The sequence below is a fragment of the Podarcis cretensis genome, assembly GCF_951804945.1.
Source record: "Podarcis cretensis genome assembly, chromosome: 11".
In the NCBI taxonomy this organism is placed as follows: Eukaryota; Metazoa; Chordata; class Lepidosauria; order Squamata; family Lacertidae; genus Podarcis; species Podarcis cretensis.
Window position 1 is genome coordinate 10,718,767 of NC_137180.1, and position 23,040 is coordinate 10,741,806.

At 40.8% G+C, this 23,040-nt stretch overlaps 1 protein-coding gene across 6 annotated transcripts in view; it reads right to left on the minus strand.

Annotated features, from left to right (window-relative positions):
* The window catches only part of CNTNAP4 (contactin associated protein family member 4), a gene marked incomplete at its 5' end in the record, with an annotated part of 290,283 nt that extends 267,651 nt beyond the window's left edge, over positions 1-22,632 (minus strand). For 2 of the 6 annotated variants that reach the window (XR_013843755.1, XM_079996018.1), the window contains one exon: positions 22,152-22,627. Coding sequence is in view for 5 of the 6 variants with exons in the window: in XM_079996018.1 (XP_079852144.1) it covers positions 22,152-22,236 (85 nt within the window). Of the gene's footprint in view, positions 1-22,151 lie in introns of all 6 variants that reach the window. The other 4 variants (XM_079996016.1, XM_079996015.1, XM_079996019.1 and 1 more) reach the window with 4 other exon arrangements.
* Positions 22,633-23,040: the final 408 nt, after the last annotated feature.

Consider the following 23,040-nt stretch of genomic DNA (forward strand, 5'->3'; position numbering starts at 1 on the left):
AATTAGATAGGAATCCCTCCATTGATCACTGAAGGAAGCTCTAGTGATTTGAACAGTTTGCTAGCTCAGAAAGTGTCAGGACTTCATGCTAGATGGCAGTCTGGTTATTACTGCCACCATTAAGCACTGAATACTGAGAAGGTTTGGAGGAAAATCTATAACGGCATCAAGATAATCTTTTCAGCCTTATCAGAGATCCAGAATAGAATGCTTTAATTCACAGTCTATTGACCATTTATGTCCTTAAAAAAATACATCTGATTTCTAAAAGCTATCAGCAGGAAGAAAAGACTTCATTAAGTACAGTACTGCCACATTGGGGGGGGGGGGGAGTTAACACATGCTTTAAAGGAATAGGCATAAGCTATAAAACAGAGAAAAGAATCATTCATTCCAGAAGTGTGGTAGGTTAAACATGCAAAATGCTACCAGGAGAACCTAGATAGGCCATTTCTTGAATACTCAAAAAGTTGCACGCACACAAAAACATGCTCACACACATGTACAAACACCACTTCCTGCTCACAATTATGGGCCATCTTTAAATTAATAATATTACAGATAAAAATGCTAATTTTAAGCTACCCTCTAACAGACCATGTGTCCAGAGGAAGTCTACTGAAGCAAACAGAGCTGTTTGGCATCTTAAAAACTGACTAATTGAGTGATGCATGAATTCATTGATTTCATAAATAAGAACCAACTTTATCAAGTGCTCGACAGACATTTTTAAAAAGTTGGATATTTGTGCAGATGACCAGTAATTATCTTAACCTTTCCCTTCTGGAATTGGCTCCATCCAGCTAAGGAGCTGGAGATAACTTTCAGTGGTGTTTACATGTTTTCAGATCTATCTATCAATCTGTGTTCAGGCATCATGTGGTGCCATTATGCATCCATTGAAAGAACAGTTTTGCAAAAGAGACTGAAAGAACACATTTTAATTTAACGCATGCACTAATAAATTGAATTCAGCAACATAGAAACACTTGGGATTGGTTCAAACAATGAAAACAAATGCATCCCCCCATTTATTTCCAGGTGTGCATAATGTTGCTGCTGCAATCACATTAAGCTTCTATTTTTTGTGAACTGTTATCTCATATGAACCTTGGCGACCTCCAGGATTCCAATGATGACTTTAAAAAGCTTAGCTTCCTTTGCAGATACATTGCCATTTGAAATGTCCAGTAAGCTCAAAATGGTCACCAATTTCCTATACACCATTTCAAATGTTCCATTTGTGCTCTTACATCAAGTGGCCTGTTTGCTCTTAATAACCCACAAATGGAACCTGGGGGCTGGTGATGCAATGCATCAAAAGATGGGCAGGTACATGAACCATGGCAATGTGGCTGATACCACAGTGTGCTAACTGCACAGAAGAAGCAGAGATTCGCGGAACTACTGCAGCATTCCAGTCCCATTCTGCTCATTTTTTGCACATGATAGTGCAGAATCGTCAAACAATTACTGCATCCCCACAACACTAACTAGTAGTGTCCACTTCTAATCAAAGGAGAGATGAATGGCATGATGAAGTCACCCCTACAAGCTGTTTACTTCAGGTGCATTTGATAATTGAGCCCGAATGGGTGTGAGTAACATGTACTAAAAGGAAATAGAAGAAGAAGAAGAAGAAGAAGAAGAAGAAGAAGAAGAAGAAGAAGAAGAAGAAGAAGAAGAAGAAGTTATTTGTACCCCACCCATCTGGCGGGGTTTCCCCAGCCACTCTGGGCGGCTTCCAACAAAGATTAATAATACATTTAAATGTCACACATTAAAAACTTCCCTGAACAGGGCTGCCTTCAGATGTCTTCTAAATGTCAGGTAGTTGTTTATCTCTTTGACATCTGATGGGAGGGCGTTCCACAGGGCGGGTGCCAGTACCAAGAAGGCCCTCTGCCTGGTTCCCTGTAGTGCTGGACCTCAGGATCCGGGCAGAACGATGGGGGGGGGGGAGACGCTCCTTCAGGTATACTGGGCTGAGGTCTTATTTTAAAAATCCCATTACTTCTCAGAGCACCTTGCCAGAACGAGTTCTGCTCAATGATTCAACATCTCTCTATTGCTAATGCTTGCCACATGGTTAGGGGGTGGTTAGGGGATCTGGCTGAGTTTTCCTATTTCTATTTTTAATAAATTTATTTATTTGGTTTTTCAAATTAAAATTTTACATTCACATTTCCCACATACAACATAAAAACAAGATTCCAAAGAATCCCCTGGACTTCCCTCCTCCCCTTTGTGGGTCCTATTGTTAATCATTTCCTCCTGCATCTTTTATAATAATCCAAATCTTTTACCTCTCCATTGTGTCCAAAATTCACCATTAAACTACAAGTGATATCCCAACCCTACTAACAATTTTAACTGTTTACAATGGTCTTTAAGATAAGTTATAAATTTCCCCCATTCCTTATTAAAAATTTCGGTCTTCCTGATTTCTGATTCTTCCAGTCATTTTAGCCATTTCGGCATAGTCCATCAACATGATCAGCGAAGAATGGCAGATCAAGTTGATCAAGTCAGTTTTCCTGTTTCAATAAGATTGAATTATTAAATGAATGAGGACTCAAAAAAGGTCGTGACATTTACAGTGGTTTTGTGCAGCACTCTCCTCAATGAACTTCAGGTACATGGCAAATACTTTCTTATTTCAACAGGTATTTTAAGGTAGTGTTTGGGTATATGCCTGAGTTTATGATCTTTTTTATTATTTTAGTTTCTGTATAGCTTGTTTTAATGTACACTGCTCAGAACTGCTAATTGAGCAGCAATACAAATACAGTGGTACTTCAGGTTAAGAACTTAATTCGTTCTGGAGGTCCGTTCTTAACCTGAAACTGTTCTTAACCTGAGGTACTACTTTAGCTAATGGGGCCTCCTGCTGCCGCCGCTGCGCGAATTCTGTTCTCATCCTGAAGCAAAGTTCTTAACCCGAAGTACTATTTCTGGGTTAGTGGAGTCTGTAACTGAAGCGCCTGTAAACTTAAGCATCTGTAACCCAAGGTACCACTGTACAATAAATAACAAACCACCTGTGTTTACTTGTGTAAGGCAGGCCTGTGGAACCTGTGACTCTCAAGATGTTGTCAGACTTCAGCTCCTATAAGCCCGAGCCAATGTGGTCAATGGTCAGGGACGGCATCAGTTGCAGTTCAACAACATCTAGAACAGGGCTTCCCAAACTTGGATCTCCAGCTGTTGTTGGACTACAACTCCCACCATCCCTAACTAGCAGGACCAGTGGTAAAGGATGATGGGAATTGTAGTCCAAAACCAGCTGGAAACCCAGGTTTGTGAAACCCTGATCCTGAGGGTCACAGATTCCCCAGTTTTGACTCAAGAGATGAGGACCCTATGTTTTCCAGATTTGACTACAATTCTCATTATTCCTGGCCATGTTGGCTGGAGCTTATGGGAGCTGGAATCCAACATACACAAGTTATTGGATGATACCAAATGTACCAAAAATAATTACAAGTCAATAATGCAACCTTCATCCAATGACATTAAAACAACTGTATTGTTGAAAAGCTCTTGGCAATGTGTTGCAATTATTAATAAGAAATCCAAGAGTGAAGAATGCACAGTGCTCAACAAATGCTCAGAATAATATTAATATTTGCACACATGCAGTCTCTAATCTAATTGTTTCTTAAAGACACATATGCAAATGTTATTAATTGCGAAAAGATTTGTAACAGAAACAAACAAACCCTCCACCAGTTAGATACTGGACATATTTTATTCCTGAGTAGTACAAAGTAATGAGATACACTTAATAAAAATGTAATTAGTAGACCTGCTTCCCAGCTGGATAGAGTTTTTACTTTTTTATCCCTTATGATTTAAACCCTTAAGGTAGCTTCCATCATTGCTCTTATTATATAGGTATGGTATTTAATTCATAATTCTGTAGTTACTAATTTAAAACTACTTAAAAATCCAAAAGTTTCCAGGCTTCAATCACATTTCAAATTATTGTACTGAAGGTACTCATTACCTGGAATATAAACAGTATCATTTTTCCCCCTGCCAGTCAATGCTTGTCTTTTGCTAGTGAGCCACAACCCAAATTCACTGTAGATAATGAATACAGTCTTTAAGACCCACTCCTGCTTTTATGGAAATTCCAGTGAAGTCATCAGGGTTCATAAAGGTAAAGGTAAAGGGACCCCTGACCATTAGGTCCAGTCGTGACCGACTCTGGGGTTGCGGCACTCATCTCACTTTATTGGCCGAGGGAGCCAGCGTTTGTCCGCAGACAGCTTCCAGGTCATGTGGCCAACATGACTAAACCGCTTCTGGTGAACCAGAGCAGTGCACAGAAAAGCCGTTTACCTTCCCACCGGAGCGGTACCTATTTATCTACTTGCACTTTGACGTGCTTCCAAACTGCTAGGTTAGCAGGAGCTGGGACCGAGCAATGGGAACTCACCCCGTTGTGGGGATTCGAACCGCTGACCTTCTGATCAGCAAGCCCTAGGCTCTGTAGTTTAACCCACAGTGCCACCCGCGTCCCTTATCAGGGTTCATAGTCTTTACTAATTCTTTATCTGCAATTATATTAGGAATTACATTAGGAAGAACTTCCTGACAGTAAGAGCTGTTTGACAGTGGAATTTGCTGCCAAGGAGTGTGGTGGAGTCTCCTTCTTTGGAGGTCTTTAAGCAGAGGCTTGACAACCATATGTCAGGAGTGCTCTGATGGTGTTTCCTGCTTGGCAGGGGATTGGACTCGATGGCCCTTGTGGTCTCTTCCAACTCTATGATTCTATGATTCTATATACCTCCATTTCCACACAGACACACACAATGTGTGCGGTGGGGAGTATTTTTGTTTGTTTGTTACTATGTTATGTGTTTTTCTGTAGCAAACAACCCTGTGATCCTCAGATTAAAAGCAGTATAGAAATTTAATAATAAATCAATAAATAATCCAAAGATGCCAACTCTGTGATTCAGCTTGTGTCGCATAATGTTTCCAGTATATAGAAAAGCGACAGGCACTGGCACCAAGAAGAAGAGGCAGGCAGCGGAGGTGCTTCCATTGAAAAGTCCCAGAACTTTATTTTAGAACAGAACGCGTACAGGATCTAAATCAGTACAGCCTGCATGTACAGCGTTGTAGATTACTGCAGCATTCTATATTGCTTTAAGTTCAGAACCAGGCCAGCCCAATCCCCACACACTGGATAACCCTGATGTCCCCCAGATCCCTGGGTGGGGACTGGGAAGGATAAACGCCCAATGCCTGAGCCAAGGTCTCCCTACATCTGAAACTTAATAAAGTTGTGGCCAATTTTAATCCCATAGCACGTTGTCTTGAGTCAGTATTCCACTCGGGAGTCGCCTGCAGTTGAGGGGACTCCACCTGTCCACACAATAGTTAAGCCTATTGCATTACAGCCTTTTAAAGTTTGGCCTTCAAAGTACAATGCAGGTCCCACCCATTCCCTTTCATGAAGAGGGAGACATGGAATAGCATTTGAAATTAAAAAATCAGTATATTTCAGGTCTATGTGACTTGAACATCATATGCCTATCCCCTTTCATTATAGTTTTAATCTACAATTTTTTTTTTTTTATTATTTAAAAAAAATCCAGACAAAAAATATACATTTAAATAGGTACGGTATATTTAAAACATATTTTCCCCTCAAAGTACACATTTCCAAATGTACTTTTCTTTTTCTCAAGATACACATTTACACTCTACTGTACCCTACTGTACTGGAGCATTTGGGAAATGTGAAATCTGGTGGAGAACAGCATGAGCTCAGCTGTTTGCCTTTCATAGAGGCTAGTAGAGAATTTTCCATGCTAGTTTGACTAAACCATGTATTTTCAACTTCCTTGTGGTTTCTTTTGTTTCGCTTTAATTGGGCTTTTTTGGTCCCTTGAGGCTAACTCTTAACTGTTCCTCTATTGCTTATCACAACTTTAGGGAAAACACAAAGGATAAGAGGGAGAAAGAGAATACTTTAGAAGGATAAATGTCTGAAAAAGAAAGCCTGAACTACTTGTGTAGGACCCTCCACATGATTTAGAACCCTGGAATACAAGGGTTCTAGATCACACAGGGAACCTTCACCAGCAGAAAAGGCTTCCCACTGCAAAAATCCAGACACTGATATATGGAGGGCTGTGGGTTATGGACAGAGATGTAGCAGGATATGTGGGACCAAAAGCATATCTCTTTCTCATTCATGCTTGATGGAAAATTCCATTGCAGTTCTTGGTTCTATGAAAGGAACTTATGGAGGAACAAGGTTTGCTTGGCAAACACTACAATACATTGGTACCTCGGGTTACATACGCTTCAGGTTACATATGTTTCAGGTTACAGATGCCACTAACTCAGAAATATTACCTCGGGTTAAGATCTTTGCTTCAAGATGAGAACAGAAATCATGCTCCGGCGGCGCGGCGGCAGCAGGAGGTCCCATTAGCTAAAGTGGTGCTTCAGGTTAAGAACAGTTTCAGGTTAAGAACGGACCTCCAGAATGAATTAAGTACTTAACCCGAGGTACCACTGTAAAAGCCACACTACTCATGCATAGGACATAGGGCATACTCACACATAGGTTGTATTGGCTGCTGAGGGGACTATGCTTGTTTATAAAATTTAAAAAGAGTTTAAACAGCTGTCTAGTTGTTGGTTGCTTTCTTGATCACAAAAACAACCAGATACAGCCAGAGTTTGCATCAGATCCAGATGAATATCAAATCTGAACTGAAGTGGGGTGTCTCAGAAGGATTTTGGGCTTGTCTGTGACAAAGTGGAATCTGTAGGAGGCTGCACAACTTGAAACAGGAAGTGCTGAAGTGCTTCATGGCGTCTCAGAAATTCAGACTAATGATGATGATATTGCAGTATCTACTAAAAGCAACACGGTATCTCTAAATTTATCAAGAATGTAGCCAGATGACAAATGGGAATCTCCTCCATGGTTGATAAATTTAGATAGAGGTGTATAAAGTTATTCATGGTATGGACAAAGAAGGTAGGAAAAAACCTTTCTCCCTCCTTCATGGGCATCCAATCGAGCTGAATTCTAGAAGATTCAGGATAGACAAAATATTTACGCAGCACATAGTAAAACTATAGAATTTGCTCCTGCAGGAAGTAGTGTTGGCCACCAATTTGGATGGCTTCAGAAGAGGGTTAGACAAATTAATGGAGGATAAGTCTATCAATGGCTACTAGCCAAGGTTATTATATTCTGCCTCCACTATTAGAAGAAGAGTAAAAGAGTATGGATTTATCACTACCCGAAGGAGTCTCAAAGCGGCTAACATTCTCCTTTCCCTTCCTCCTCCACAACAAACACTCTGTGAGGTGAGTGGGGCTGAGAGACTTCAAAGAAGTGTGACTGGCCCAAGGTCACCCAGCAGCTGCATGTGGAGGAGTGGAGACACGAACCCGGTTCACCAGATTACGAGTCTACCACTCTTAACCACTACACCACACTGGCTACACTACACCCAGAAGCTGCATGTGGAGGAGCAAAGACGTGAACCCGGTTCACCAGATTACGAGTCTACCACACTTAACCACTACACCACCACAGAAGCAATATGCCTCTGAATGCCAGCTGCTGGTCATATGTGAAGAGAGTGCTATTGCACTCAAGTCCCACTTTGGGACTTGCCATGAACATCTGGTTGGCCACTATGAGAACAGGGTGGACTAGATGGGCCACTGATCTAATTCAGCAGGCTCTTCTTGTATCTTTATACTATTGGGGGAAGGAGCAGCTCTGCAAGAGCAAAACTATGTCACTGAGCTTGAGAAAGATGCCAGGATGGGGAGAGCAGAGGAAGAGCTCTGTTGTGAATGACATGTCAAGTTTGTTTTCACAGGCAATGATTTTTGCATTGAAAGATAATTTCTTTTCGTTCTTTCCCACTCCAAGTCAACTTGAAAAGTGCCTTGCCCAAATCGCTTGGACCTATATGTCTGCTGTTTGGCAGGCTTCTTCCCCAGAATAATCTCTCTCATGTCTGCAATTTGCCCACAACTTGGGGGGGGGGGGAATTAAGGGATTCCTTTTTTACTCATTGCAAAGCTTTAACAGCTGTCTTTGCAGGAAAAGAATGCACCTATTCTCCTGCAAATTTCACCTAGTTGTATCAAAATATTAAAAAGTTATAGATGCACAAAAACTCTGGATTCTTTTGCCATTAATTTGACAGTTTTTATCCTCTGTTGAGGGGCTAGTATGCCTGCAAATTTTATCCACTTCTGTCAGAAGGGTAAAAGGATTATACTGTTTTCTCAGTTCCCAGCAGTGAATTGGAGTGGGATGTGAAGTGAGTTCGGATGGGCCCTTAACCCTATTCAGCAGCCTTTGAAGCACCTAAGATGAAGTTGGACTGTTTCCTGAGGAAATGAATCAAGGTCTGAACTTAATTTTGTGGTCAGTGCATACCCCTAATATGGAATCATTTAAATTACATATTTGGCAGACTACAATAGTGTAGTGGTAAAGTCCATGGAAGTTTTCATCAAATGGAACACTGCTGATTGTGGTCTCTTTTGGTTATGGTTCACTGAGAAATCTAGATTATAAACAAAACTAAATCTACAGGGAAGGTACAAAGCACAGTGCTTTTTTCCTGGGTGGACGCAGGGGAACTCATACCCCTAAACATTTTGTGAATCTAAGTTTGGTCTCATTGAGGGGCAGTATTTCAATATGAGTAGGAAAATGAGAGTACCCCTAAACATTATTATTAAGGGGGGGGGAGCATTGACAAAGTATATCCAGAAAAAAAGAATCCATAATGGGACATCACGAATAACAAGTTTTCATCCTGTTAAATTTTTTTATGTAATACAGAGGCATGCTTAGAAGCTGCATGCTCAGAACTGCTCAGAATTTACCAAAGAGGGCCAAATTCTCACATTCTGTTTCTTAGCTAGCAGGTGTGAGTGAATATATTCATAAGTACAGTTTATGAAAACTATGGTATAATCCGCAAATACAAGCAAACAATTCAATAATTGCACATCCCCAGGTAATCCTACATTAGGTAATCCCAAAATAAGCAGTTTGTGGATTCTAGCTAATACTTGTACGTTTGGTGGTGCAATTGAAAGGTATATTCTCAAGTAATTCATGATATATTTAAGAATCTCTAGCAAAGCAACTTTAGTTGGTACCCTTCGTTTACAGTTGTTTGTGGCCAATAAAAAATAGGCCATGTGGACAAAACTATTTATGGCCAGATGTGTGGAGATTTTCGCCTGGAAACCAGATCTTTGAAAAGAATGATAAACCTCAACACTATAGTGGTTCAGTTGTTCTCTTATTGCCACTCTTTTCTTGCTCTTTCTATTAGTCCCTGTTCGTTCACTGGTGAATTGCAGCTTTCTGTTTAACTTTCCCAGTTTCCTCCTGGTATATCCCTGCCTACGCCTCCAACAATATCATCCTCAATCAATTCAAAGTCTTTAGCTTTCTTAAACTGCAACCACTCCTGTGCTATGCTCTTTTAGTCTGTCTCAGGACACCTTATGAGAATACTGTTGGATATTTGCATTTTAGTAGCGCTGCAGAGAGCTTGCTGGGGAGACCATGCATAACAAGGAACTCAAAAATATCTTAAACAAGGTTTTAATAACAAAACAAAAACTCCTTTTACACTAAAGATAACAACAACAACAAACATGCACCAACCCACCCCCAGGGTAATGGGAGAGCTAGGTGCTGCTCCTTATATACTATGCCCAAATGCTGACACAGCTTAATTAACACAACCTAGCAGCACCTGCTATGTTTCACAGCTGCAAGGCTGGGTCTCGTTATATGCCCTGGCCCTTAAAGTCATACACAACTTGTGAAATAATAAGGAACCTTCACATTTTACAGTGACTATTCAACAAATACTTCTCATACCTGCACTGTATGCAGAAAGCCTCAGGTTTAATCACTAACATCTACAGGTAGGGATAGGAGAGGCCCTGCCTAAAACCATGGAGTGCCTATGCCAGACAGTGTAGGCAAGTACTGAGCTAGATGGTCTGACTTGGTATATGGCAGTTTCCTATGTTCCTAAAGTCCACCTTTTGTACTAAGTGTTTGGTTTCAGCTCCTTGTCCTCAGGGCCGGTGTCAAGAGTTGGTATGGCTGAACATCGGCTGAGGGCACAAATCACAGGAGGGGCACATGGACAAAACACTCTTGAGTCTGCCTTATATGGTTCTCTGGGAAGTGCCACAAAGATGCATCACTTATTATTGTCCTCCGGATGCCAATTTCTAACAAAAGGAAAACATTTTAAAGACTCTGAGTACTTTTATAATTCCTGCTGGCTCTGCAAGTTTCAGCCTGCCCCAGCTTGTCTTCAGCTTGTCCTAGCCTGCTCCCTCCCTCCTTATCAGCTGCCCGGTCAAGGTTGTCAGAGAGGAGAGAACGCTGCTGCCTGAACTGAGAGCAGAGAGAGAAGAGGTCTAAAGACAAAACTGAATTGCTTACCCGACCAACGGTGCCTGGAGGAGGAGGGTAAGGAGAGACACGACTGTGAGCCCTGCTTTGAGACTGGCCCATAGTCTCCCAGCTTTGCTGAACACAGAGAAAGATAAGCTTGGAGATTCGGGGGTTAACTGAACTGATTGATTGACCTCCGCCCAGCTGGGGGGCTGTGCGAACTAGCTGGGGACAGCATTCCTGCTTCGCAGCTGAAGAGGAAGTGCATTAGCTGGAAAGACTCTTCATTTTAACAAACTGTTCTGAGGAGACCAGCATTTATACTCTCAGAGACCCCTGGTGAAGGCATCCTGAGGTGTTTTTTTTTTTTATAGGAAGTTTTTAATTTACAAAATACCTCTACAACAGTGTATCGGACAGGATCCTCTGGAGGTTTGGAAAACTGGCTTCAGCAAGATATCGTTCTGTTCCCTGCCTTATGTGGTAGGCCTCTGAAAGACTGCTTAGAAAGGCTCTGAAAGACTGCTTAGAAGGAATCAGTGAACCAGCCCACAGAAAGTTTCCCTTCTGGGGCTCTTGGATATCCTTCGTTCAGTATAGGGCGGTGGGAGATGGCCTCTAAAGACCAAGCTAGGGCCCGAAATACAAGGTTATCATAGTTGTACATGAGGTTATCATAGCTGTACATGAGCTATAGCCAAACTCCGCTATTATCCTTTTCCAGCGGCACATAAATTGCCTAAATAAGGCAATTTTAATTCTAATGTAGTTCTTAGCTGTTTTATTATTGCTGCCCCTTTCGCAGCATTGTTTTATTATCATATTCCGACTAGGTTGCAGCATTTGCGAAACAGCGCTGGTCGCATGATTGAGGTGAAACTATAGGCTTAGGACAATCACCAAGATCTAAAAGCAGAGAACTCAAAACAGAGAAATAGACTGCAGCTGTTGATGAGCACATCAGGAAGCTCCTGCAGAGAGCAGGTGGGAATATAGATTGATATCCCCACTTGCCCCCCAATTTAAGACACTCGCACCTGGGGTAAACTGCCCTCTCTCTATATCAAGACAACTTTTACCATGGTTTTCACTAGAAGAACATATAAGGAGTTGGGGATACTGCCTGACTCGGCAATTAGCCCCCCGGGCCCTGGTAAAAGACGAAGACAAAGAAAAATCACAAATTACTTTCCTAAGATGGAGGAGGGCAAGAGTCCACAAAAAGAGTCAATTCTTGATGAAGTAATACCCCCCTCTCTAACTGTTCTTGACTGGACGTCCTATTTTAAAGAGATATATCAAGATACTGGAAATATTAACTCCCCATACAGCCTAGCGAAAGAACTAGCTTTAGCCGAGGAACTCCAGGAAGGAAATACCTCTATTACTAAGGAACAGTTGCCCACGGAAGAAATTACATCAACCCATCAAAACCAGATACCTATTTCAAAATACTCTCAAACAGAATTGAGTGACGGCCACCCTTTGGATTATTCCTTAGCAATAAGTACTGATCTAGCCAACATAAAAAACTATCTAACAATAACAAATGGGCTACTGCTGACGTTAGTAGAAAACTTGACACCTCAATTAAAAGAGACAAAATTAAGTGATATGCCCCAAGAACATAAAACAGTTGAGCTAGTGGGGACGAACAAACCAGTAATAAATAAGAATCTGCAAAGACATAACCCAGGGGTAAAAGTGAAGAAAAGTAAAAATATCAAAACAACAAGGAAAGCCAAGTATACCCGCAGTAATCGAAATATACATTGGCAGAAACTGTTTAAACTTCTTCCCTCGGCCCCAAATAAATCGACCACACGAGGCAGTAAAAAGAAGGGTAAAAAGAGAGAAACAAAGATAGTTACACAGCAACCAGCTACGGAGGACTTGCCAAGGCTGACTCCAGTAGCAAGTGAGAAGGCAGAAGTAATAATTCAGTCCCTGGATAACCAACTATTTAACAAACCTGATGCTGCGGAAGTAGAGGCCTCTACCTATGAAGGCAATAAAACATTTAGCAAATCAAACAGCGGGGAAGAGGAAGCGTTTAGTAGAGATGATACCCCCCTTCAGACCTGGCAAGCCTCTAGTCAGGAAAGAGATTGGAATTTGATCCTAAACCCCTCAAAATTGGTACTCACGAACTTTCCGAAGCCTAAGGGCTTCCTTACAGGGAAACAGCGAATAATGAACTTTGTATCTAGCCTAAATGACATACTGCCAGGAATGGTTAAGTCTAATGATATCACCTCAGTGGAATATCTACATTATGATGGTCACTCAGTGAGAGCACTGACCACTTTTAGGGACCAGAACTTGGCCAAGTTTATTTTTAGGTCAAGACCTGCCTTTTTAAAAGCCCGAATAACTATACTTAGGCTCTTTGAAAATAAGGCTCCTTTGGGCCCCCTTTTGAAAACTAAGCAGGCAAATCCTAGAAAGGGGAAACAACTCTCAAAATTCTGGCCTGACAAACAGAATCCGCAATGCCTTGTGAGCAAAGGTGAGGATTCCTTTACTATGGAAGAAAATACCCTAATTGACCAATTCTGGATGTTCCCACCATTAATTCAAACTGACATCTTGGGAAGACTAGACAAGCTAAGAGATAAGCTGGCCGAGAGAGCCTCAGGCAACGAGGTTATTAAGGGGGACCAAAAAAAGACCACAACATGTAACCTTCAGATTAAAGCGGAGATTAACTTTCCACCAAGAGAGAATGTGCCACCCTCCAAGGAGAGCATTCCATCACCCCCCCGAAGGAGAAATATCCCTAAGGTGACCCCACCAGACGTATGGGACAAAATGAGATACCTAGATGATACAGAATTGGGCCAAAATCAGGCCGCAACAGAATATCCACAGAAGGAATTTATGCATAATAAAGATCTGGTGTTCACAAACGTGAGCACTTTGCATCCACCTATTGAAATCATAGAGCGGCTGGATAGCCCGCCATACAAAGACGATAGGCGACCGATACACAAAGCGACAAACCCTAAAAGTACGTTAGCTAATAATTGACAAAGACTCGACTGTGATAAAGCTAATCTTAAATTTTTATCATGGAACATTGCTGGTTGGCTCAACAAGGCAACTGACCAATCATTTGTCAATTTTATTCAAGATCATGATATAGTTTTCCTGCAAGAGACATGGCTAACAGGGGATTTAGATGTAAATGGTTTTGCCTCATTTTCGCTCGCAGGTTCACCAAGCAACAAAGGGGGACGAGTTAAGGGTGGGCTAGGCATTCTAATATCCACAAGGCTGAGAGCATCTTTCATCGAGCTGGAGCCTCTGAGTAGTGTGGCCATGGCATTATTAATGAAATGCAGATATTGCACACTTCTATTGATCAATATATATGCCCCTCCCCAAAGAGGCAAGCAGCTTATCAAAAACATCTGGCATAGGCTAGAATCATATGTCGATGAGCTAATGAATCAAACTCCTGCAGCGGCAGTGCTGCTGGCTGGGGATTTAAATGCCAGAATTGGCCAATCAGACGAGGCGTTATATGCCCATTTCCATGACGTACCTCCCATTTCTGAAGAAGCCCATTTTATTCCCCCTAGGCTCTCAAAAGACAAGGGCTGCAACTATGCAGGCCTATGTCTTCTACGTTTTTCCAACAATCTGGATCTGACTGTATTAAATGGTCGTGTCGACAGAGAACCCAGTGGGGAATTTACATTTATATCCAACATGGGAGCCTCCACTATCGATTACGTCCTGGTGTCATCTAACCTCTTGAGCAGAGCACGGGAATACAAAGTGGTGGAGAGGGTTGACAGCGACCATCTACCGCTCTGTTTAATACTGGATATAAGAAAAGATTTATTTTGCTCTGATAAACTTGTAGCCCCATGTTTCGAAAACATGGAGCTAAGATACTCACGTATTAAATGGTCCAGCAAATTGAGTGATGAAATATCGGAAAGACTTCACTCAGATACTTTTCTTGCTAGAAAGGAGAACCTCGTTAATTCCCCAACTCCTGAGGCTAGATTAGACATGTTCCAGGAACTGATTTCGTCCCTACAACCTTATCTGAGCAACAAAAAACCGCCACGGCAATCTCTACACTCTAATAAATCCAAACCTTGGTTTGACCAAGAATGCATGGCTATGAAACGCCTCCTGCTGGATAAGTACAGGAACTATAGATCAGCCAACCTACCTTCGCTACCATTAGACTGGTTTGAGTTAAAACGCAGTTATAAAGCTTTGATTAACAAGAAAAAGCTCCAGGCACAAAGGAAGGAATGGCAGTGCCTAGTGGAGGCCTCCCAAAAGAAAGATTCTGCCACGTTTTGGAAAACAATTGCAAAAAGCTGGAGAGACTCCCCGATTGAAATCGAATACTCTATACCCGCTGGAGCATGGGAGGCCTATTTCCACTCATTATATTCATCAAATCAACTGGCCCCAGTTCTGCTTCCTGCTTCAAGTGAATTTGGCAAGGAATGGCCCCCTGTAACCACAGAAGAAATTACTGGCCTTATTCAATCTCCTAAATCAGGGAAAGCCCCGGGTGCTGACAATATCCCACCAGAAATTCTTAAGGCAAATGTTGAATGGTGGGCCCCTGTGCTAGCCGCCTTGTTCACTAGTATAAATCAAGCGGCTATTATCCCCGAGGACTGGGGTTTAGCCATCATCATTCCAATATTTAAGAAAGGAAACAGAACTGAGCCAGCTAATTATAGACCAATCAGTCTATTAAGCGTTATTAGCAAACTGTACGCTGCTCATTTATGTGATAAATTGGTGGAGTGGATGGAAAGAGAGCATATTCTATCAGAAGCTCAAGCTGGTTTTAGAGCAAAGCGTTCAACTATAGACCAGGCCCTTGTCCTTCAACACCTGGCAGACAAATACTCTAGAAAAGGGGGGTCTTTATATGCAGCTTTTGTCGATTTTAAATCGGCTTTTGATCTAATACCAAGGGACAGACTCTGGGAAAAGCTTGGCGCTACAAACATAGATAAACGCTTATTACGCCTTATCCGTGGTCTATACGAAAACACCAGGGTGAGGGTAAGATGCGATCGGTCAGGCCATCTAACTAAAGAAATTCAAACGCACTATGGGGTTAAACAAGGATGTGTCCTCGCGCCAACGCTATTTAATTTTTATATCAACTCTCTAGCAGTAAAGATGGCGAAAGAAAATGCCCACCCTCCCAAATTGGCAGGTGTGCCCCTCCCGGTGCTTCTGTATGCGGACGACGCAGTCCTACTCTCCTTCTCCTGTGTTGGCTTGAGGAAGCTTTTGAGATCACTTGCTGACTATTGTCAAGCGGAACAACTATCAATAAATTACAGCAAATCTAAAATTATGGTGTTCTCAAAAAAAAGAAGGAAACACAAATGGAGAATTAATGGTCAACCTATTGACCAGGTAGCAACTTTCAAATACGTGGGAATAACTTTTCAGGAAAGGGTCTCGTGGCACCAACAGATGAAAAACGCCATTGCCAACGCAGGAAGGGCCAGTAAAGCCCTTACAAGATTCTTTCATGGGAAAGGGGGAAAATACGTTCCGGCGGCCTCCCAGGTTTTTGCTGCAAAAATACTCCCACAACTCACTTATGGATCCCAGGTCTGCAGTTTTAAAAATTTTGCGCCTATGGAGGCATTTCAAACAAAATTCTATCGGTGTTTATTGGGGATCCCCCCTTGTGTATCTAATATAGCTGTCCGCTTAGAAGTTGGACAACCACCCGTTAACGCACGGCTGTGGATTCTAAAGTTACACTACTGGTTAAAACTTATTTTTTCCCCGGCCGGTTTGGCTCCCTTAACACTCTTAGACACCTTTCATTCTACCTGGAAAGCTTCCCTGTTTGAAAAGATAAGAAGCTTGGGATTCTCCCCGCAGATCTTAATAGCGGCAGGATATGAGAGTGCCAGAAGTCAAGTGCTCCAACGCATTAGGGACATAGAGCTGCAATGTCATATGGGCAAAATGGATAAACATGCCACAATTAGAGACTTTGGGAGAGGGTTCTCACCCGCAAATTATCTGGCTGATTTACAAATACCTAAGTACAGACACTCCTTTACCCTGGCCAGATTCAACGTTCTGCCCTCTGCCCTGTTGTTAGGCAGATATGAGGGCAAACCATATGAGTCACGTGTTTGCCCATGTGGCTCATCGGAAGTGGAAACAAGTCTGCATGTATTGCTGCACTGTAGTTATTACGAGGACTTACGTCTGACCTTTATTGCCCCAGTTCTACAAAAGCTTAAAAATAAACCAGAACTCCTATGTATGAGAGCCTTGGTAGAAGATAAGGTCCCTGAAATTACGATCAATGTTGCCAAATTCTGTGTAGCTGCTATTAGGCGCAGGAAACAAGAGCTTTCCAATGTCAATATACAGGTGAAGGCAAATATTTAATTTTATTTATGCTGTCTAATTTTAAATTGTTGTTATGACCTAATCTGTATTGAAATTGTCCTTTGTTCTTCTGGTGTTATCTTTTGCTGACTAGCTGTACGAGTTAATCTGGTCTGTGACCGTTTAATAAACTTTGATTTGGCATCACTTATTATGATTATATTATTATGCTATAATAATGACCCTCTTAATCACAACTCCATTGAGATAACTTCACTTGGGCTTCCACATTTCTACAAGTTCGGTCAAGGCTGTGGCAGTGAGATCAGCCAGTAAATTCCTCATTAACTATTATAAACTTCTCAAATAAAATGTAGAGAGGATAAAATTATGAACTTATAAAGACGAGTTTATTATGATTCATATCCAGTAACAGTGAACTTCAAGAAAATATTCTCTTTCTGATTACTCATTCTATGTAATACTGTATTAATCCAAGATCCCTTCCTCCTATGAGTGGGCAAATCTGTCAATTTTAATTTCTCCCAGTTTCTCATATTTCTAGTTTTCAGTTTAGATCTCCATATTTCCACATCAGGTTGCAAATTCTTTTCTTTTTCTTTCTTTTTGAAATCCTAATTACTGCAAAATTGTCCTAATGCATGCATTTTTGTATGTAATTTTGCCTTATTCGAACAGCATAAGTTACCTAATATTTATTTTTTCTCCAAAGCATGCTGTATACTATTTTAAATAATATATGCATTTTATGTACAATTCATCTTAGTATATGCATTTTAATGCACATTACTTCTTTGAAGAACTGAATTGCAAAATTCAGAGAAGTGAGAAGTTCAAAGGATGGCTGTGCTTCATTTTGCATATTGTTTTGGAAACTGCGAACTAGATTGGATGCATTTTGAAATGTGGACCAAACTGAATTCCTCCCCCATCTTTACCTCTGATAGAAGAATCTGTGATCCAAATCTTCTATCATTGGATCAGTCATGAAGGTGATATTTGACATTTACAGGATTGCACTGACAGTCTAACCAGCACCCTGCCAATAGAATAATTTAGGATGTCCTACACTATACTGCCCCTTCATGGATCACTGCCTTGTCGTGGCAAAGGCGCTTGAATAACTCAGAGAAGCTATGAGCTATGCTGTGGAGGGCCACCCAAGATGAACAGGTCATAGCCAAGAGTTTAGTCTAAATGTGATCCACCTGGAGAAGGAACTGGCAAATCACTCCAGTATTTCGCCAGGAAAACTCCATGGACATAAAAAAGGAGAAGCTTTGAGAAGAAAGTGAGAGTTTCCAAGGCATGCTCTGGTTCATGGGGTCACAGAGTGTCGAAAACGACTAAGACAACTCAGCAACAACAACACTATACTGGTAAAAGAAGTAGTATTGTCACACTTTAAAGACTAAGAAGCCAGTTTTCAGATAGGCTTTCATGATCCACTTCATCAGCTGTAGTCCATGAAAGCTCAGGTCACAATAATCTGGTTGTTTTTAAGGTGCCACAAAAACTCTTGCAACTAAAAAACCAAGTTAATTGCATTTGTTGGTTTGAGGATTTATGAATACAGAGGAGGCATCAGTTAAAAGCCCCCCCCCAGCTCTGTTCTGCAGAAATTGCAAGGCATCTTGCGTGAAAAATATTTGCATAGGCAGTTGCGTTTCCACACATAGATCAAACTAATTTGAAAAATTTCAGTCACAGATGACTTGAAATGTTTATGAAGTTTAATTTTGTTTTACATAACACTTCATTTCTAAAGAGTTTCAAAGGCGCTGTCACACATATCAAAGTTTCATGTCACAGTTTCTGGTTCAGAGGTAGGAGCTGTAATGCCAACTGGCTGATAAACTGCTATGGAACCATCTTCAAATAAAAATAAACTTTGAAAAAGAAAATAAAAACAAAAAAGACCTAAAGTGGCTCTACTGGCAAAACTTCCAAATGTACTCTGAATGCTTCATTGTGACCCTTTGCAATTTTTTATTTATGGTTGTAATGGTTGTAACACTTGTGTGTTTTTGAATTGCTTTATAAGTTTGAATTCTCCAGGTAGATACAATTTTTTTGCTTGCTTCTTTAAAAAGTAACAATATTTCCCATACTTGACATCCCAACTTTCAATAATATTTAGGAAACAAGTAAAATATGTGCCTTTCGAAGTCATACATTTAGGCTTCCTTTGATAAGGCTGACCAAATTCTAATATCTTAAATAAGCATGTACTTTTTTTGTTGTTTTTTCCCCAATGGTGGGCTATCTCTGACTCATGCTAGAAATGTTCAAAACAATGACATATATGAAAAAGGGTCTGTGAACAAAATGGACTGTTCAAATTCTGTAATATATTCTCTCAAAGCTGGCAAGCTTTGAATTGAATTGATGCAATTATGGCAAAGTCAACTGACAGTAAGAGAGATCTGTTGGGTTGTATCTAAGTTGTACTCAGAGGAAACCCACTGAACTCAATGGCCATGACTAACTTAAGTCCATTGTTTTCAGTGGTCTACTCTGAATAGGAGTTTGATGCAACCCATTATTTCACTAATATATAGTTGCCCTAAACAAGGACAGGGATTATAAACAACAACAAAAAAACACAACTAAGAGTGGATGTCAAGGTGCATCAGAGCAACCCATAGGAATGACATATTAATCTGGAATTAGAGAGTATCACCTCATTTCTCAGAATAAAGCTGAGATCCTTCATAAAGAAAATCACTGAGAGTCACTTTTCTCACCATGCACATCCTTCCATCTGTATTTATTTGTTTACTTCCCAGGAGTAATAATTATACCCTGTCTCTTTAAGAAAGTGTCAATCCTATATCCATTTCCTTGAGAGTAAGCCCCACTAAACACAGTGCTTTACATAAGGGTAATATGATTGAACTAAAGCTACACATGGAAGAACACTGTAGTATTTACTTGGAAGCCTTGGTGTTTACTGACTCAACTATATATATTTGTGACTTCTATATGCAAGGAATATAATAGCTGAAGCAATATTGGAAGTCCAAGGCAGATGTGTAAACTGGGAATTATAAATAGACCTTTATACTTCCTGACAAATTTTCACTAAAAGGTTACAGGGATGTATATCCATCAATTATCAAATAAAGGGCATGGCATTAAAAGTATAATGCAACTTTGATGTGCAATGGGAATTTATAGGAGGGGGTGTTATGAGGACACTGTTACTAACAGAGAAGGATAACATCTGCAACCAGTATAGTACTACCCAACCAGAGTCTTTGGGAAAGGGTGGGATATATGCTTAAATATCACAATTATTAGTTGTTTTGAAAATTATAGTATTCATCCCCTACGTAAAGCTGAAGAAACTCACTGATTTTTGCATTCCTCACCTGAATGTTTGAAGAAGGACTATTATTCACTAGATCGCAAAGGCATTATTGCTTCACATGAAAAGCGGTATCTTCCTAACATTCAATAAATCAGAATTTTGTTGTCTCAAAGTGTCAGAAAGTAAATGCGGTAATCCGTCCACATATTTGATGTTTTTATCCATCATTATTTTGTGCTGAGAGGATGTTTGCTTTCTCTCTCTCTGTATATATATATATATTTATATACGTCTCTGAGCCTTGCTTCCTAAATTGTAAGAGTGACCTCTAGTGCTTTGCTGTTTCATTATAGTTCCCTGTCCTATTTTGCTATAGATTTAGTACATCTTGCTGCAAGCATCCGATTTAATTCTGTGCATCGTGCAAAATGTTATTAATGTGAAATTCAATTATGATGGCCTTTTAAATTCATGAAGTACACAAAGCAGAAGGATGAAGAAATTGTTTCTAAACACACACACACAAACACACACCACCAAATCTGGATAAATTGCAGTAGGGGGGCTAACAGGAAGAACTTGTTATTCATGTTCAGGATTGCTCTGTGCACTTGAATGTCAAATGAGGTAGCATGACTGGATGATAACAAAAGATCAGTTTGGTCCTGCAGAGCATCTGTTGTTTTTGTGATAGCATATATCAGTTCTAAGCCCTTAAAGCACAAAGCACCTGATGAAATCTCAGAACTTCCACTTTCCTCATCTATTGCTTAGATGTTCTCAAGGAGCTGTCCCTTCAAACAGTGGTATAATGCTATTCATGAATTCCTACCAGCCTCAACACTTGGTTCCTCCAACTATAGACACCGCTTTTTTACTCTGATTCCCACACTGCACATGTGGCACCTCCAATGAAAGAAGTATGCAAATTTTAAAACAGCAGCTAGGTCATTTAAGCTGCAGTCTTGCACACACTTCCCTGGGAATAAACACCCATTGAATTCAATGGAACTTACTTTTGAATAGACATGCATAGGTTTGCAGTGTTAGTGCAAAATGAAGCCTATGTTTTATGAGCGCTTTGAGGACCCCTGAGATCAATTATCAAGTACATAAAATTGAGCGCACTCAGACATTTGTCTGTGATGCGCTTTGTACATACCAAAGACAGTCATATCTGATTCAACCTTGGAAGCTTTTTATCCCAAATTCTAGGGGGCTGAGGCAGCAGTCCTTAAAAAACACTTACCAGGGAGTGAGCCCTATTGAACATAGTAGTACTTACTTCCAAGTAAGCATGTATAGGATTGTGCTGTGACTCTTAAGTTTGAGAGTTTCAGTAGGCTTTTCTTTACAATTCTAACATTCAGGTTTTATTGGGGGGGGGGACTTTACATGCTGCAGCTAACATTCTGGTCACACATGAACATTAACCTTTGTGTAATCGATGAGCATCTTGTAAAAGCTCATTCTCAACATTCGCTCCTCAGTTACATTTGCCATGCACTTGTGCTCTACAGTACAAAGGAGTTCCTCATAATTCAAGGATATACAAGGGAAATTATACATTGCTAAAAGCCAAGTTGATGCAGCAGCAGCAGTAGCAGTAGCAGCAAATATCAGTGTGCCTCTAATCCCCATAAATGACTTAACTCCATGCAAAATACTGTGCTGATATATGGGTAGCATTTTATTTTTTTTAAGAAAAAAGAAATAAAATGAGAACATGCAGTTAAATAGTGAAATGCAAATTGCACATTATTTTGGAGGCTGGCTTAGTCCAAACTGTGCTCTGATTACAGTCTGGTAAAAACAATAAATGATGAAATATGGGAAATTGCATTTCTGAGCCCCTGGAACATTTTCATCTCATTTACCTGCTGTTAGCATGATTATTATTTTTCCCCAGCAATACTGATTTCTTTGAAGAACTGCATTTCTATGTCTAGATCTCGTTACAATAAGCTGTAAGTTTCTCAGGACAATCTGGTACAAGTTTAAAAATCCATTTGCAATACTTACATTTGTTCCCTGCTACTAATATATTCCAGTGGTGAAAAGGGACCAGAAACAGCAGCTTGAATAAGGTCTCCATGAAAGAATCCATGTTCTCATTGATGGAGGCACCCAAAAGTGCCAGAGTATTAGGAAACAGGCACAGCTGCTCTGTACTTCAGTCCTGTCCTTGCTTCCTCTGCTCTCCTTTCTCTTTCTCTCTCTGCCTGTCTTTCAATGCTTCCCAGTAGCCAAGGAGCTCAGTCAAATGCACTCTGCATCTTCTCGCTCCCTCCTCTCTCTCACACACGCACACCACAAGATCTGCTCCCCCCCCCCCGCCAACAACAGCAATCCCCGAAGAGCAGCTGCAAGAATCTCTCCTCTAATTTCACAGAATCACTCAGAGCTAAACTGCTCGACTACCCTGTACAGTTTGGTTACTGAAGCTTCACGTTCATAATGTGTCCTGGACACCCCTTGTGGTGACAGGTAGGAAATGTGAGTCTATGATGAAAGCCAGACAATAAAGGGAACAGCCTGCACATGTGTGCATGTACAGCCTCCCTGCCGGATTACGACTGTTCCCAATTCTTTATGGTCATGCAGTGGGAGGAGGGAAACAGAGTAAGAGCGAGAGAAGAAGGAAGATTTCCCCCCACCCTATTTGTTTCCATTATGACCATCCTTTTTCACTGAAGTCTGCATTTAATGACAACTTTCAGCTGCCACACCATTTACAAGAACGGAAGAGAACGTCATAATTTAACATCGGGAATTTCTGTCGTGCCACAAAACTGTAGTTTGCCTTTACATGTGCAGTAAATCTTGCATTCATCTGTACAATCCGACATTCATTTTCCAGCGATGCTGCAGAACGTTCCCTCGAGACTATTTCTTTAATAAGACGTGGAGT